A 19,954-nucleotide genomic window follows, 5' to 3' on the forward strand; every position below is an offset into this window, starting at 1 on the left:
GCACTCAAGACTAGAATCAATAAATCGTGTGAATCAGAGCAGTTATTTAGTGAATCACAATTTTGTTTTAGAGATAATCATAGTACCGCTGACTGTATGTATATGTATGTCTTGGCCGTATTCAGTTTGTGTTTATGTTAATTGGCCAAAGGCATTGATTTGCTGATTTGCCAAATAAAACTGTAACTGCTGTTCAAGCAAGTTGTGGAACTCATGTGAGCGATCTAGGGCCACTAAGGCCTCGTGTTTCTTTACGTAACAGCGATTATTATAAGATAATTTTTTGTACAACAAAAACATATTAAAGACACATCTGACAGTTTCCTATAGACCTGATTTCTTTAAACTTTATTTACTGACTGAGAATTTTAAAACGGGAATATGTATAAAAAATATAGGTACCGGTGCTTGATCTTGAATTATCTGCCCTTGAAAGTCAGAAAATACCAAAAAAAAAAAAAAAAAATAAAAAAAAAAAATTAAAAAAAATTCCAAGTGCAGATAATTCAAGATTAAGGCAACGAAACTGTGCATTTTAATCTATATTTCTGTTTTAGTCATCATTTGCATTAAATACATTGTTTAAAGGAATTCAGTCTATGAGAAATATCGGTACTTTGCAGAATCATTTCTTACGTTCGTAAGTTAAGAATAATTTATGCATATAGGCAAAAATTTTCAAACGGACAGAATTTCTTTAAACTTTGTGTACTAACTGGCATTCAAATTTAAAAGGTAAATATGTATTAAAATTCATAGGTACCGGTGCCTGATCTTGAACTTTCTGCCCTTGAAAATAGATTTTTCGTATTTTTTCCGACATTCAAGGGCAGACAATTCATGACCAATGTTAGGTACCTATGATGTGCTTTATTTTATATTTTTGTTTATGATCTGATTCTCTGTCAGTAAACACAGTCTACAGACGAATAACTATATACGGACGTTACCGTCTCGGGGATTTTCATCCCCTAATATGGAAAAGGCAAACGACAAAGAAACTATTCACTGCTTAAAATAATTCGCGAGAACCTATTCACAAAGAAACAAAAATTTAGTGACATAATACTTGTAACAGCGAATATCCTACGTTGCAAAATTTATGGAAAGCCGGTGTCACGGTGACGTCATTACCTGTTTGCCGCGTTCTTGTGGCTTTATGCACATTAATGACATTTGATCCGATTTTCTGGCCAATGCTTGATCTTTTAAAAGATTTTTTTTTCTACCAACTGGAAATCTTTCTTGCATTATTTTTGAGTGATGGATAACATTCAGCAATCAAATGAAGTAGGGACGCGCTTTTCGTAAAATAAAAGCAAAATTGAAATTATTTCCATAACATAACTTTTTTAAAAATAAAGACACCTAAATGAATATAGAGATTGTATTTCAAATATGAAATTAAAAAAATCCCGACCTTGACGGAAGTAGAAAAAAAATGGCGGCGCCCAGATGTCGACGAAAAGTTTTCAGCTACATCACTTTGCCTCATTCGGCACACCTTTTTTGTATTGGCCTACACATTGCCGTTAGGCGAGCTACGCGCTCGCAATTGCTCGCTCGCAACCCTCGCTATTAAAGAGTAACCACAAAATAACTGTATTGTTTTGTGTTTCCGTGATGGCAATTATACATGCTTTGCATGAAGAAAATGAGAAATAACAAGTATCTAGTTACAAATTGACAGTGACATATATTAGGCCAAGACAATCTGTGTAATGTCTTAACATTTTATTGAATGACTGTAGCTAGCTATTTCAATGACATTTTATAAAAAATACATTTCCCTATTTTTCAAAATGTTATTTCATTTCTAAAGGCAATACCTTTCTAGAAATGTTAAGAAATTAATTGAATTTATTGCAAAAAAGATTCTGCTCCATAAAAATGTTTCTCCTACTTTTTCTCTCTTGATGCAAGAAAAAATTTAAACAAGAGGGCCAAGATGGCCCTAGGTCGCTCACCTAAACACACCATAACAGTGTAAACATGTTTGACATAGTGATTTCATGGAAATAAATATTCTGACCAATTTTCATTAGGATTGGACCAAAAATGTAGTCCCTTGAAGTGTAAACAAGTATTTTCTTCAATTTAACATAATGACCTAGGTTTTAAGACAAGGTAACCTACATTCAAACTTGGCCTAGATTTGATCAAGGCAATCATTCTGACTAAATTTCATGAACCTCAATTGAAAAATACAGCCTCTATCGCATACAAAACCTTTTTCTTTGATTTGTCCTAGCGACCTAGTTTTTGATCCCAGATGACCCGTATTCAAAATTGACCTAAATTTTTAATCAAGGCTATCATTCTGACCAAATTTCATGAAGATCAATTGAAAAATACAGTCTCTATCGCATACACAAGGGTTTTTTTTTATTTGACCTAGTGACCTAGTTTTTAACCACAGATGACCCATATTTTAACTTGACCTAGATTTCATTAAGGCAATCATTCTGACTAAATCTTATGTATATCCAGTGTAAAATGCAGCCCCTATTGCGTACACAATGTTTTTCTTTAATTTGACCGGGTGACCTAGTTTTTGACCCTAGATGACCCATATTCAAATTCAACCTAGATTTCATCCAGACAAACATACACATTCATACACAAGGTTTTTCTTTGATTTGACCTTGTGTACTATTTTTTGACCCCAGATGACCCATATTCGTAACTGGCCTAGATTTCATCAAGGCAATCATTCTGATCAAATTTCTTGAAGATCAATTGAAAAATACAGCATCTATTGCATACACAAGGTTTTTCTTTAAATTGACCTAGTGACCTAGTTTTTTACCCCAGATAATCCGTTTTCGAACTCAGCCTAGATTTCATCAAGGTTATCATTCTGACAAAATTTCATGAAGATCAATTGAAAAATACAGCCTCTACCGCATACACAAGCTAAATGTTGACGGACGACAGACAGACAACAGACGACGGACGCCGGTAATCGAGCGATCAGAAAAACTCACCTGAGCATTGCTCAGGTGAGCTAACAAAAGGGATACCACTACTTCTAACAAAGGAATAAGTTCCAGAATGCATAATTAGTAATGTTTTAGTTACTTCCCCTTAAGTGAAGAATAGACCATAAAAAATCCAGGAAGTGAATAATTGCTTCTCCCTTAGAACTTCATAACTTCCGCTGGGCATGCGCAGTGAGCACTTTACGATTCGAAGTTTTGGAGGCAGATCGCTTGTAAATGCGAGTTGATAATGATTTAATTTCTGCAATAATAAAATAGTTGTGAGGTAATCCATCATCTGTAGGAATTTCTTTTTGTTTGCTGCTGTTTTTATGAAAATTGAAAATAATTTCCAACTTTCTATGTTACTAAATAAAAGCAAAGTTTCACCGCCGATTTTGTTCCTAAAGAAAATTTCTTTTCCATAAAAAAAATCACGAGTGTATTTACGAATTTTCAAGCGAGTTGCACTTTCTATTTTCAATCGACGGCCGCCATATATGTTTACATTAAAGGTCAAGGTCATTGAAATACCTACTGTAGCAATATGTACAGAAATCAGTGTATTTAATGAAATTTTGTTTCTACAGTGTAAGATAGTTATTCATCTATGTTTTTGCAACTATGCTGAAAAGAGATTGACTAATACGTTTGCAGATGAAGTTGTCAAAACACATTTATTCAGGAATGGCCTAAATTGTCCACCTGAAAACTTGTAGTATAACTGTATATTACCTGTATTTCAAGAATGATTTTCATGAAGTTTTTGTGAGTGAAAAATGTAAGTCACTAGGTCGTGGTGGGTTTTTTTTACACGCGAATGGAATATTTGATACAGTCTAATGAATATACTCTTGCCAAATAATCTAATGAAATAGTCGCTGGTTACATATTGGATTATGGATGCATCTATATATAGAGTTGCCCGCGTGTGTTGAAGACTTTAATATGCGTACATTGATTCCCACATACTGCATGTAATACATATAAAGCAACAAAACAAGTATTATATCACTGTCTAATTACACATGAGAAACGGATTTTCTTAAAGGATCTAGTATTGCATATGCGCTAGAAGGAATCTTTTGCTTGGCTTAATGTTGAAGGATGTTTGAATGATAAATAAGTTTGAGCAATCGGATGATTATGCACTTTTCATTGAGAAGAAAACACTGCCTCATCGCCAGTAGAATGAACACCACTAAATCTGTTCTTTTTATATAGAATCAACTTTCTTAATAACGTTTCTCGGGTTTTTTAGCATATCATTTTCAGACACATGTGTTGCCAGAAAAGAGTAAAAGGGGTTGATCACTTTTATATAAGAAAGCTACAATTTTACTCCTTTTCGCTTCATTCAGTCTCTCTTTTCGAGACTCTTATCGAGTGTGTGAAAGGAGCAAGCCTATTTCCAAAGAATGTTACGCCTACATATTGAAACGCAGACCGGTCCTATTGAGTACATTTTATGACTAGATCAATGTTAGACCAGCATATGCTTAATTGGCAATTTCGAATTGTGGCCCGGATAATATAGGTAGATGTATTTTAAAGGCCTCTGTATTTATCTGGTTATTTCTGATGTTTATAGAACTGAAGATTTATGCAAACGAGCAATTGCTGCATAAATAATATAAAAAGCTTCAATTGATTTCCCTAGCTCCGTGTAGACGTTCGGGTCTAAAATTTTACATGAGGTTACATAAGTCAGACGAAATGGCAGCAGTCATCCATCCATCTAGATTCAGCTCAAATTTGGGGGAAAAGTCAACCATGAGACACTTTTCTTACAACCCCTACTTTTGTCTAGACACATGCTTAAAAAATAATCATACGCTTTAGGTCAATCATTTGCAGATAACTTGGAATAGGTCGCGGTTTTTGTGCATTTTGGATGGTTCTTGTCTAAAAATTTATTGTACTATAACCGGAGTTGCACTCGTTTTATATGTAAGTATATGCAAAACATTTGCTCTACACTTTCTCGATATTTCTCAAAATAGTACTTCTATAATTAATGTGGTACCAACGCAAATTTGTGGAATTTTCAAACTTACCTACCTTTGCCCGATAATCATGATAACTGAAAGCAGTCAAAATAAATCTTTGAAAGAACTCTTAAGTTTGCGTGTTTTTACAAAGTCTAGAATCTCTTGTTTGGCATTAGCCTTTAAGCGCAAGCTCGCGGTAAAACAGCGGTGAAGGCACATCAAAACCACTGGCACCAGATCAGAAAGAAAATGCCTCTGTACATGTTATATCATACCCCTAGGTACACTATATGAACCATGGTCTACTTGTCTGCTTTCGTACCGTAAAGGCGTCGTTTTTGTTCTTTTTAATCCACGTAGCGCATATATATCCATCAGCTTTGTATATAGTCAGTTTGGGAGATATTTGGATGGTAAGAACCATATGTAATTAATATGACATCATCAACTTTAAAGAGAATTTCTACAGTTTTTTTTTCCTTTCATAGCTTTTTTTCAGTTTTTCAATTATTTGATAGGAAAATTTGTGCTTAAAACAATGAGCAAATAAAAACAATGGGTCACCAGGCTTGTTTTTGTGAAAAATTGTTTTGAACACACCCACTACTGCTGAAACTGCCAACGATTTTTCAACATTTTCATAATTTTCTGCTTTTTAGCTCACCTGAGCAATGCTCAGGTGAGTTGTTCTGATCACTCGATGTCCGGCGTCTGTCGTCTGTCAACATTTAGCTTGTGTATGCGATAGAGGCTGTATTTTTCAACTGAACTTCATGCAATTTGGTCAGAATGATAACCTTGATAAAATCTAGGCCGAGTTCGAAAATGGGTAATCTGGGGTCAAAAACTAGGTCACTAGGTCAAATCAAAGAAAAACCTTGTGTATGCGATAGAGGCTGTGTTTTTCAATTGATCTTCATGAATTTTGGTCAGAATGATTATCTTGATGAAATCTAGGCCGAGTTCGAAAATAGGTTATCTGAGGTCAAAAACTATGTCACTAGGTCAAATCAAAGAAAAACCTTGTGTATGCGATAGAGGCTGTATTTTTCAATTAATCTTCATGAATTTTGGTCAGAATAATTATCTTGATGAAATCTAGGTCGAGTTTGAAAACGGATCATCTGGGATCAAAAACTAGGTCACTAGGTCAAATCAAAGAAAAACCTTGTGTATGCGATAGAGGCTGTATTTTTCAATTAATCTTCATGAATTTTGGTCAGAATGATTGCCTTGATTAAATCTAGGTTAGATTGGAATATGGGTCATCTGGGTTCAAAAAGTAGGTCACTAGGTCAAATCAAAGGAAAAGCTTGTATATGCGATAGAGGCTGTATTTTTCAATTGATCTTCCTGAAATTAAGTCAAAATGATAATCTTAATGAAATCTAGGCCGAGTTTGAAAATGGATCATTTTGGGTTAAAAATTAGGTCACTATGTCAAATCAAAGAAAAACATTGTGTATGCAATAGAGGCTGTATTTTCCAATTGATGTTCCTGAAATTAAGTCAGAATGATTTGCCTTGATAAAATCTAGACCAAATTTGAATATGGGTCATCTAGGGTCAAAAAGTAGGTCACTAGGTCAAATCAAAGAAAAACCTTGTGTATGCGATAGAGGCTGTAGTTTTCAATTGATCTTCATGAAATTTGGTCAGAATGATAGCCTTGATGAAATCTAGGTCAAGTTCGAATATGGGTCATCTGGGGTCAAAAACTAGGTCATTAGGTCAAATCAAAGATCAAAGAAAATACTTATTTATTCCCAAGATTTTTGCTCCAATTTTAATGATAATTGGTCAGAATATTTTTTTCCATGAAATCAATAGGTCAAACATGTTTACACTGTTGTGGTGTGTTATGGTGTGTTTCTCAGGTGAGCGACCTAGGGCCATCTTGGCCCTCTTGTTTTTAGATACCAACCAGCATATGCTTCAAGACAGCGCAGGAGGGTTTATTCCTTTTACAGATTTTGTTATAAACGTATTTGATATCATAGTCATATTTTTAATACTATACCATTACAACAATGGGTACAAATGAAGACAAAACTTGTTTCATAATCACTTTTGTGAACTTTTTCAACAAAAAATACTCATAGTGAAGAATATTTTTCTTTTTTTAAATTTTGAAGAAAAAAACCGTTTCATAGATCTTTTTCTTGTTTTGCTTATGTATAGATGATTATATTGTGAACATAAAAATGGCCAAAAATAAATAGGTCACCGGGCTAAATTTTATGTTAAGACCGCTTGAATACAACACCTGTTCTAACGAAAAATTGCGCGAACCTGATCAAATTGATTAGTTTAATAATATTTTATTGTATTTGTTATTAGGCATATGTACAATAGTATGAACACAAAAGTAACATATACAAATGGATTGGGCCACGAGTTATATCAACATCAGCAAACGGCCCGTTCCATATGAAGTCAAATTAACAGCTCTGTAAACAAAGTGATAGATTGTATGTCTATGATAATTTTTTAACTATGGATAAAAAAAAGAATATGCTTTAAAACTTACTGAATTCTGATCAAAGAAGTGAGAAAACGGAGGAAAAAACTGATTGTAAAGAAGATGACAAAAATAACTTTGAACTGAGATCAGATAGATCTACACATCATTATTTCACAAAAAAATATATATATATTTTAATGATTGAAAAATAATCAGAAATCCAATAAGAGAAAAAAGAACAGACGATTCCTCTGAATTGTTCGACACTCGGCACCCGCACCAACCCAACCAGCCCGTGGGCCCATCATCTACATCGAAATAACATAGGGGCTGCAGTAGTCATTAGTAAAAACGTTTTGTATTCTTTATAAATTTTTGAACTTCTGCAATAGTCTAACATTTTCTTCATCAGTACGACTACTTATTTCAAATAATAATTTGTTAGTATTTATCGGATGCCACGGTCGTGTATTACGAAATAATATTATTCTTTGGTCAGCAAATAAGCGGCATCGGAAAAAATAATGTTCAGCATTTTCGAAATTATGACCACAGTTACATTTTGGAGTGTCTTTTAGATGATTATTGAATAAGTTTGCATGTAAGTTACTACAATTATTTCTAAATACGGGCGTGATGGAACTGTTCAGCTCGGTTTCCACTAAGGAAGAATGTCTGTACAATAGGGGGTTTGTAAACCTCTTTCAATTTTTGTTTGAATTCTACGAGTGTATCTAATTCGCGGATATTTTGATCTTGTTCGTCCCACAGTTTTATCGCTGATAGTATTACAGATTTTGAATATATCAAATTGATTACATGTATATCTGCTAGAAGTTAAAATAAAATAATTAAAAAAACTTAATTCTTTCTATAACTGAATACTGAATAATCTGGAAGGAGATATTGTCTTATCAATACAAAGTTAATTGTCTAACATTATGTTAACAACACTGTCTTTGTACTAAAATACACTGTCAAAACAGAGCCACAAAAATGGCAATATACATGTCAAGCATGATTCATGTCAAAACAACATAAACCAGTATCAACATTTGATTACTAGTTAAACTTATTAAAAAGTTTATTTTATTCAAGATTCCTCATATTTAAGATTGTCTGTCACATGTTCCAACAAATGTTGACTTCACTTCAGTTTTTTATAGATAGTGTCGGTTGCGCAGAAAGATGCGCATAAAAACTATAGAAATTCCCTTTTAAGTACCAATTAGTGCGCAAAATTATAGTCTTTGTCTGGGAAGCAAGATCCACGGCGTACATATATCTTATTTACAGAACGAATAATGAGAAAAATTTGTGGTTTCAAGATTAAAGTACAGTCTCTTGAAATCACTACATAGTATATATACATGCTTTCTTATGGTTATTGTAAATTGTTATTAATTTCGAGTGTATACCTAACGAAATTATAGTATCATGATCCCATGTCGGGTGCAGATTTTCACATATAAAATGTTTTTAAAACATTTCTTCTCTGAAAGTTCAAGGCCTAGGCCTTTGATATTTAGCATTGCCTGTAGTTGTTTAACAAGATTGTTCAAAGAATGCCCCTGGGGTGAAAAGAGGCCCTGTCCCGGGGTCACATATTTCACCAAATAACTCGGCAATGCATGAGCTTAGGACTCACAAAGTAATAGTGAGTTTGACGCAGAGCTAAGATATTTTACATGTGGCATTGTCTAATGGTCCTATTGGTGCCCCCTCCCCCTTTAAGAATTGCCAAAAGAATAGAAATCCATGCAGAACTTGAATCGCCATGGCAATCGAATTTCTTATCATCTGAAGCTGTAAGCCGGATTTCAAAAATGATCTCGAAGTGGCCCTTTCCCAAACTTGCTCAAGCTGTTCTATTTCACAAAATCATGGCGGCCATAGGGTGGGGCTTATTTTCCCTATTATATTATTATGGGATGTTGGCCTAAATCTCGGTATCCCTAGATTAAATTGAAGCATAGAAATTTGGACTTGATACTCATTTTTAATATTCTTAACCTTGGCCCACTGACCTGCTTTCTGGTTTTTGAAGCTAAAGTAAAGAGAGTTGGACCACCCTTGATACAGATTTCAATACTCGTCTAGAATAGTCTTCACCATGACCTACTGACCTACTGACCTACTTTCATGTTTTTGAAGATACAGCATAGAAGTTTGGACCACGTGTTTAACTTTTGATACAGATCTTAATACTCCTATTTATCATTCTTAACCCTGTCATACTGGCAAATTTTCAAACTTTTCTTTTTTATGGAAGCTACAGCAATTAAAAGTATTGGTTTTTTGTTCAAATTTTACAATGGACTTCTATTGGAAAATCGTACTTTTTGTAACATTTTCGAATTATAGAAAAGGTTCAACGATGTAGACTTTAATGAAACTTTTCATACTTGTAGATTTACATATTGTAAATTTTATGACCAATCAAGACGTATAGGTCCCTTTGCTAAGCATCATATAATTCGCAAAATAGCAGTTTGAGTCGTCATATTATTGCTTATTTTATGTAATAGTTATGAATTATTTTAATTCAACACATTTATTTTCAAAGTGATCCTTAAGATAGACAACGGCGCTGAACATTAAGCACTTAATACACGAAATAGAATAGTAGATTCACAGCAACATTATCTCCGTATAACAGCGGCAAGGCATTATTTCTGGATAAATGATGTTACACTGTCAATGCCGGTTAATCAAACGCACAGAACTACCTTCAACAATACAATGTTTAGAGACGTACCCTAAGCCTTCTTTACGCAAGGGAAACAATCTAATATAGTGAAATTGTTGAGTGAACACCGTTTCTTAATCCTAATCCTGCCCATGTTATATCAGTGCAAAGGAAAAGTAACCTATCTATGATAAATGCCATGTATGATTACACAGTTATGCATCTAACAGTCTTGAAATTGATTTCTTCGATTTTCTCATATTTCTAGATATTTTTCCCATACTTTGACGCATATGTATGGGTAGTTGAGACTGTTCTCTTTCCAGCAGTAGCCTTTTCAACATATTTCACCTTGTGAAATTCTGTGGGTTTTAACTTTTTAAAAAAAATCGTTTGTTTGTTGACAAATTTCACCACAAAAATGTCCTACTTTCCCCAAAGCAATCAATTATTTGATCTTTACATAGTTTTGTATTCAGGTTGCTAATCCATGTGGCAAGTATGCATGCTTTTTTCATTATTAGAGGTAAAAAGTGGGTAGTTTGCATGAGGTACTAGGTCAATTGTCACCTAAGCCTATCATAAAGTCTTTGCGGAGTTGTCTCCATTTTTTCCAAATATTTCATCCGGGATCATTTTTTTCAGCTCAAATAACTCTTTTTCAGGAAATGATATTTTAATAATTTTTTCCTTGTATTCTGATGCAGTTAACTTCACATACATATAATATAGATAGCTCCTACTTGAAGTTTGTATTTTCAGTTACAATGCCTACAATGTTAAAGTGGAAACGTTCTTAACAATAATGTCACCATTGTTTTTCAGTGGATTTGTATGCAACGAATGCAACAAAAACTTCTACCGAGATAACGGTAAATGCATTCAATGTAACTACTATTGTACTATCAAGACAAATCATTCTCTACCAACATGCAGGGAACGTGATGGATATTGTAACTTCGGTTGTCGTTCAAATCGCTATGGTTTTAAATGTGGCATAAGATGTAGCAGCACTTGCAACAATACTTGTCAAAGGGAAACCGGTAAGAGTTTAAACATCTGTTCGGGTTAACATGAATACAAATGTAGTAAAATACATGTACCGTAAAGTTTCATCTTAACTTAATTTTAGCTAAGCATCAATAGATTCGGCAATACTTTTCAAAAGAAATAGTTTACATTGTACCTAAATGTCATATTATGAAGTCAGTCTCAATGTGGAAGAAAATCTATCTGAATTTCTGACGAGCTACTTTTATACTTGGTCAGATTTTTTACTCGTCTTAAGAAGGGGACGGCCCAATCCTTTCATTAAAACACTAAGTTGTAATTACTTTCCGGCAAAATTCTTTTCTCAATTTTCGGCTAATTAGATCAATGCTTGGCTAGTACCAATGCTCGGTGTATTTTTTTTTTATTTTATTTTATTTTATTTCAGTCTCATTCATGTACAAAGTATACAACATAAAAGAGAAGCATGGCAGATAAAATATATATGACCATTCATTAACTGAATTATAAGCGACTTATACATTGACAAGATAAAAATAAAAAGTACAAAACTGATTTACCTTTGTTAATTTCTGTAATTTGAACATGTCTATTTAGTTTATCAAATTCTAAAATGATATATAATGAAGCTAAAACGATGTAAAAATCCCAAACATTTAAATAGCTCAACGGTTATTTAACATTTAGGTAAATTCATACATACAAACACACATGTATATATACACATATAGTATACCCGCATAAACACACACACACACACACACATATATATATATATTATATATATATAATACAAATACATACACATGCATATATGTACACACATATACACCTATACATGCATATATATACATTAAAGTATATGCCCTATTATACAGAGTATTTGATATATTATTTACATCGTACAATATCAGTGATGTGTTGTAATCAAACATCTCAGCTCTAGCCCTTTTTTGATGTTTTCTTATATAAAATATTAAAAAGTATGTGTTAAAATCTTCTAAATTGATCCAGTCATATGAGAATTGATTCAGTCCTATACATGTACTTATGCCAACATTAACCCTATGAGTGTGCTAAGATATTTGACCAAACATCCTTTATGTTAAACTAAAAAGTTTAGTTTCTAGTAAAAACAAATTAAAAACAAAATCTGTCCATAAGACAGCCGCTGCTCGACTATTCAAATTGATGTCCCAGAAGCAGGAGTATTACCCTAAATGCTAAAATATCCATGGAGTTTCAACCCAGTATCTGCATTAGTTTTGGAGAAACTAACTTGCATTCAAAAACTCAAACCAGAACTTTTAAGTTCAAAAGGGGACATAATTTGGCCAAAATGCACATCAGACTTATGGGATCTGATGCTATAACCTATTTTTATAACCCCGAAGACACATGTGAGGTTTCAATTCAATATCTGCATTTGATTTGATGATAGTCACTTACAAGCAAAATTTTAACCAAGATTTTTCCAAAAGTGGGCATAATTTGTACATGTCAGTGTTATGGGACTTGTCCCAATGAGGCTAGTAATTTACCTAGAAAAAAAGTTTCAGAGCTATATCACTTTAAGTAATAGTTATACGTACTTGCATCCATAACTTTAACCAGTATCTTCTAGTTCCAACAGAGGGTATAATTTGGCCAAAATACATGTTAGAGTTATGGCATTTGACCCAGTGAGGTTGGTAATTGACCTAGAAAAAGAAAATTTTCAAAGCTAAATATTTTTAAGTGATAACCATATATACTCGCATGCAAAACTTTAACCAGACAGTCCAAAAGGAGCATAATTTGCCAAGATGCCTGCCAATTATGGCTCTTGATGCTGTCACATAGTTTTATGAACCCGAAGACACATGTAAAGTTTCAATTCAATCTCTATATTTGTTTTGGAGATAGTAACTTGCATATAAAACTTTAACCATGATTTTATAAGTTCAAAAGGGGGCATAATTAAGTCAAAATACATGTCAGAATTAAGGGACATGACCCAGTGAGATTGATAATTGACATAAAATGTTTCAATGCTATATGCCTTAACTTAATAGCTAAGTGTACTTGCATTGCATGCAAAACTAACCATGATTTTTTAAGCCCGAAAATGGGATATAATTTGGCCAAAATGCATGTCAGAGTTATAGCACTTGATGCTATCACCATTTTTTTCCTTTTCCCTTCTTCTTTTCTTTCTTTTCTTTTCCTCTATATACAACCTGAAGACACCCGTGAATTTTCCGTTCAATACCTGCATTAATTTTGAGGATAGCAACTTGCATGTAAAAACTTAAACCAGGATTTTCTAAGTCCAAAAGCATGAAAAGGGACATAATCTGGCCAAAATACATGCCAAAGCTAAAGGACATGACCTAGCGGGGTTAGTGATTGACCTATAAAGTTCCAAAGCTATATGCCTTTAAATGATAGCCATATGTACTTGCATGTAAAACTTTCACCAAATTGTGACACAGACGCTAATAGCTAGACTATTCTTTGAATAGTCGAGATAATAAAATGAACATTTTCATTTGTACAGCAAGTCATTTCTAGTTTTTAAAATCATAAAACAGGTCTTGGCACTAATTTTAAACATATTTTCTTTTGACAGTAAAAGTATTAAGTTGTCGTTGTCAGAAAGATTCAGATAGTTTCCATCAACTCCACATGCTTTGGTCGTAAGTGTATCTCTAATATTCTGGTAAGCATTACAGTGAAACAGAACATGGATTTCATATTCAATATCAGTTCTACAAACTGAGCATAAACGTTGGTTTTCTGGTATATTTTCATATCTGCCAGTCTCTAATCTAATTGGGGCTACCCCACATCTAAACTTTGCAAGGGCTGATCTGTGTTTCAGAGGTATTTTATATCTGACGTAATTTCCAGTAATATAATTTTGTTTAAACAGTGTATATGTCCTAAGCTTATTACGCCCACGTCCTGATGGGCCGACATCTCTGTTAATATTATCTTTCCATTCTGGGACAAACTGATGCAATGAACAATTCAAAACTTTATTACTAAAATATTTAGACGATGAAGTAATATCTCTGTCTGCTAGTAGCACTGACAATCCAATTTTATTCACATGGTTCTTAAATTCAAATTGCCAGTTTTTACAACGGGTATTACTCTTACTGTCACAGTGACTAAATATCTTATAGTTGATTCTGTTACGGTTCATTTTACAAATTCTATGCCACTGTTGTGCAACAGACCTCCATTGTTTCAGGTCTGGTGTGTGCCATGCAAATTCCCCATAAAGAGCACTATTTGGTGTATATCTACCAGTACCCAGAAAGAGCCGCATTGCTCTGTATTCAACAGCATTAATGCAGGAATGCGACTTTGTTACCCTTATAGCCGCACTATATGATATTATAAGCCAAACAGTACTTTCATAAAGCTAAGTAAATACTTCATATGGCATACCACCGATAGATTTACATTTGGCAATTAACAGCCCCAGAGCTCTGCCGGCACTCTGAGCCACACATTTGGCAGTAATGTTATAATCCAAGTGTTCATTTAACAGTAGCCCAAGGTATGTGTATTTATCTAGTACTTCCAGACTATGGTCACCACACCTGAAACTGAAAGGAGTTCTGATGACTGCGGTCTAAAGTGAACAACTTGACTTTTGAATGGGTTAATAGCCATACTATTTGACATACACCAGTTATTTAAGATATTCAACATAAACTGTAAGTCTTCTTCATTTTCAGATAACAAAATAATGTCATCTGCATAAAGCAGGATACATATTGTTTTCGTTTCCAATGGATATACCTTTATCTTCGGCCTTAATCACCTTAGCTAAATCATTAACAAACAAATTAAAAAGTAGGAGAGACAAAGAACAACCCTGTCTCAACCCGCACTGTACATCGAAACTGTCTGTGAAGTATCCATTGATTCTAAGACAAGAATATATATTACTGTATAAAGACTTAAAAGCAACAATAAGTTTTCCATCAAGTCCAACTTTAGAACTCATCAGTTTTTTCCATAAAATACTACGGTCAATAAAATCGTATACCTTTTTAAAATCTATGAAAGTACAGAATGTTGAACATATTAGTCTCTTTCTGGTTTCAATAATATTTGTAAGAGGTGATAAATGGTCAATGGTACTTCTTTGTTTTCTGAAACCATTTTTGCTCGTCAACAATAATTTTATTATTTTCTGCCCACGGAGATAATCTATCTTTGAAAATTGAACAATATAGTTTATACATTGAGCATGGAAAAGCAACACCCCAGTATGATAATGATTCACGAGGATCGGTTGTACCAGACTTTGGAATCGGACTTATAATCACCTTACCCTAGTCTGAGGGCACTACACCAGTATCAAAACAGGCATTAAACAGAATTTGCAAAAAAAAAGAAACACAACTGTCACTTTTCAAGATATCAACTGGAATAGAATCAGCACCATAGGCTTTACCGAGTTTGGTTTTCATTATTGCTTTCTTAACTTCAAACAATGATATATACTCATTGAGTACATCACAGCTATATCTCAAATTACTGTTCTCTACATCAGATATGTCTTGTCTGACCGTATTTCTTTTCAAAAATAAAGTACTAAATTCATGTTTCCATTTGTCTAGAACTGTATCAATATTGTTAGATACTGAGCCATTCGGACATGGGTATGGTTTTCTTTTTTGACTGAGCAATATCTATCTGACCAATAGATTTCCAATTCCAAAATTCATCCGAGTTATTTAAACATTCAGAGAGTAACTCTGCTTGAAATGAAACCCAGTGTGCTCTCTTACATTTTTAAACTTCTTGGTCAAAAGTGCGTCTTGCACCAGTAAATATTGTTTTTAGATGTTTCTTAGCAGACGTATTGTTACATTTTAACCAATTACGTTCGGGATGACATTGAGCATTCCAAAGATCAAATAAGTGCTCATTCCACCAGGGTTTGCTAGCTCGTATTTTTTCTTATTGTTGGTACCAGATTGTAAAAATACTTGTTTATGATCTAAGTTATCATACATCTCTTTTTTTTAAATTGTACAAATATCATTATATGAAATATCAACATCAGATTGTAGTCGTAGACTCTGTTCTAACTTATACACTCGTCATGAAGCAGGTTAACAACATAATCAGACTGCAAATATTCTTCAGGAATAGATTTGAGATTGAATTTCTCATAATAAGCTGCACTGTAATCTGAACGATGTGAATCAGAACCAGCTTCAACAATGCTCATATGACCAGATATATAAAACTTCCAAGACAAAATTGACTGGTCCAGTATAGATGATGGTATAAATCCACTGCTACGATTCAGCTCGTTCAGCAGTTCATTGCTTCTGATTATGTTAAATTCTTTAAACAGATTAAGACTATCATGATGTACTAAGCAATAATTAACTACTGCACAGCCTTTTACAGAGATGGACGTAAAATCATTTTTAATAAAATTTCTGCCATTAAGGTACTTCCGCAAATTGAAATTAGAAATTCATGTGAAAAATCAGAACCCTTAAAACAGCTTTCGAAATGCAAGGACACAAAAAATGTATGATAAAAGTTGAAAAGATATATCTGTAGGTAAACTTGCGAGCATGAAAGCTACGCTGAACCCTGTCTCCACGCTGCTTTGGAAGAAATGAGTGAACATTTTTGGTGCAAAATTTTGGTATCGTATGTAACCTAAATTGCTATAAAATATTTATTTTCAAATCAAAGAAATGCCAAAATAGTGCACGGGAGCGTTACTTTTTCAAGAAAATGTCGTTAAACATTCTAATGCGCAAAACACGTGCACAGTTTTTTTAAAATATTTCGCCGCCATGTTTATTTCAAGGAATAAAATATATGATTGTTCTTTTGCCTGAGATTTCCTTACAGAAATATGTATGTCTCCTTATTCGTGGTTAGAGATATCCATTTAGTATAGTTTTTCACTGTCCGATCTCCTTAATCTGTTACCGATCCTTCACATTTAAAGAATAAACGCAATGTTTTCGCTTTACACACCTCCCTTGGACAAGAAAGCCGTTTCACTTAAGAATTGTAAGCATCCGCTGACAAAATATTACTGAAAGATCGAAACTTTTTCTAAAATAAAGTTGAATTTTAATCATTTTCAAAAACTGGAAATATTGCACATTGTGTTGAATTTATAAATAAAACAAAAATCCCCAAAATAAACCATTTTAGAACTTTTTCGGGAACTATACGTTTCAGCCGATCAACGCATTTTAAGATGACACAAAACTGATTTCTCTTCGTAAACAATGTCAAAGTTCACCTGAGGAACATTGCTGAAAAAGTAAAAGTGCTTACTTGTTTCAGTTTTACGTCCTGTAGAAAACAATCAACTTTCAACTTTAAATGCATACAATGTTCTATAATTATTTCAATATAAAAAACAGTCCGATCTTTTCCGTGAGAAATAAAACGAAGCAAATTTAACTATTTGTTTACACTTCAACCATGTGAAATTAAAGGCATATATTGTCCGTAAGTATTGACCTGGCACTCATTAATCTTCGCCAATATTTTCGGGCGTTTTCGTTAATTTACGCAATATTAGTATCCTGAAAGTATCTTCATTACTAAAGTAACATGTAAAGTTAATCAATGACACGGTGGCGTAGAGGTAAGGTGTCTGACTAGCACGCACGTTACCATGGGTTCGAAATCACTTACGGAATAGATCTTTTTTCAATTTAATGCATTGTAAGGTTATCGTTTACATTATTTTTATGTGTCATATTTCATGAATTTTGATTGTTTTCTTTTGTAATATTTTCTTTTCCTGGAACGTTGGTGACAGGTAACTTGTCTCTTTATCTAAGATACTATTAAAACAATTTTATTCCATTATTTTATAACTGGAAAATATGATTACTCTAAATAAATGAACCATAGATATCACGATACGTTTGATCAAATGAGTAGTAAGTCTGCATAGAAAATTTGGGGAAAAATATATGTTCGGACGTAGAACTCGAACCTACAATCCTGATATTGGCAGGTAAACGCTTTGTCCGCACAGCTACTTGCACATGCGACAGTATATCAGTTAGAACGATATACATGTGTATGTACTATTTAGTTATACCGCTATTTATATTCGGACACCGAAAATTAATTTACGGAAATACACGGAATATTCATGAGTGCCAGGTCAATACTTACGGACAATACTATCACGAGACTCCCGTGCATTTTGAACCTCGTGGTGAATAAACTGAATTTACTTTAAAGTATGGTGTCTCAGATGAGCTAGTTATTTGTTCATTTCAGAGAGCATACATTAAAGAAGTGTTTATGAGATTATGCATGTGTACGAATATTTACTAGTCTATTTTATATTAACGACGATAGAAAACAAGTGTGCACTCGGCAAATAGCAAGTATGTCATTTTCAGGTGTATACTGAACACTGATCCCAATGTTCGTAATTTTCAGATAAAGAACTCGTTATCCTTGGTTTCGTAGACAGTCTTAGTACTGGACCGCTGTTTCCGCTGTCAACACCGCAGTAATGTAAAGTCAATGTCCATTTCTATGCCGGAATTTCAATGCACATTTATGATCAGTTTAAATCTATGAAAGTGTGAAAAAATATCATTGTTTAACGAAGAACCAAGATGTAGAAAAATTACTTTTGAGATATTGCTGATTGTAATCACCATGTTTTCGCGTGAGAAGTTCAACTGATTGCATTTTGTAAAATGTTTCGTAGTTATCTACAACTGTATACAAATTGTATTACCTCCTAACATATTTGGCTGTACATTTTTTCTGCGATTTCTTTTCACTGTGTTTTCAAAAACATGCTGCATTATTCTCATATTGTTTAAAAAGTGGACAGATCAAAATTGGTTAGTTTACGACGCATGAAACATCTAATAAGGAATCACTATACACATCGAACTTGTCCCGGACCAGTATGCGGAAATACTGTGGCCTAATGTTTCAAGATTGTCTAAAAATATTTGCATATATCGTGATAAAGCAAATATTTCGATTGTTTTTATAATTTATAAATATACAATCACGTATGAATGAGAAAGTTACGTTAAGTAATTTCAGTAGTTACCGCAGGAAGTGCCGAAAATTCCATTCCACCAAATTTTCCGTGAGATAAGCAGCGCGTAAGTACATAAATTCCACTATAATAAATTAAACCTTTCTTATACTTGCACAATCCTTGAAAAGAATTTTGGATCTTTGCCAAATCTTGTTCACATTAAGTTTGAGACTTGTCTTACAATTTTAGGCAGTTTGGTACACCATACGTACAAAAATCATTGTCTGCACATTGCACTACTTTTATGTATGCTGAAAATATCAATATGTACAGATTTAGTTTTGTTTTAATACATGAGGTGGTCAGATTTGAAAACAGATTTTGTAATAAGTTTAGTTCTATTCAGTAAGACAATTCTCCTGTGCACTAATTGAAACTTTGAACTAACTTTTGCCATTCATGAATTTTTAATAAAGAATTTTAAAGGATTTATAAATCTAACCAAAAATTTGGAAAAATACAGGTAAAATATCTTCTTTGTTTATTTCCAAATTTTAGTTTTACTTTTTATACATCTACTTTTAGTTCAGGTCTTGCAAACTGAGCTGTTTTCGTATTCTGAAACAGCTGCATTTGAAAGCTTTTGTTCACTATATTTTCACACTTGAAATGAAGGTCACTCTAAATTCAAGATGGCGAAAGTACCTTAAGAACATGCATATTACTATCTATTAAAAATTCAATGAGTTTATCACCAAAACTATTAGAGATAAAATTTACAACACCCCTCTTAGGCAACTC

The 19,954-nt window shown here is 33.4% G+C and overlaps 1 protein-coding gene across 1 annotated transcript in view; it reads left to right on the top strand.

The window, feature by feature from the left end:
- The window catches only part of LOC123561072 (uncharacterized), a 97,718-nt gene that overhangs the window by 28,045 nt on the left and 49,719 nt on the right, over positions 1–19,954 (top strand). The window contains exon 3 of the mRNA XM_053516549.1: positions 10,951–11,168. Coding sequence (XP_053372524.1) covers positions 10,951–11,168 — 218 coding nt within the window. The remainder of the gene's footprint in view (positions 1–10,950; positions 11,169–19,954) is intronic.

The sequence above is a fragment of the Mercenaria mercenaria genome, chromosome 10, assembly GCF_021730395.1.
Source record: "Mercenaria mercenaria strain notata chromosome 10, MADL_Memer_1, whole genome shotgun sequence".
NCBI classification, from domain to species: Eukaryota; Metazoa; Mollusca; class Bivalvia; order Venerida; family Veneridae; genus Mercenaria; species Mercenaria mercenaria.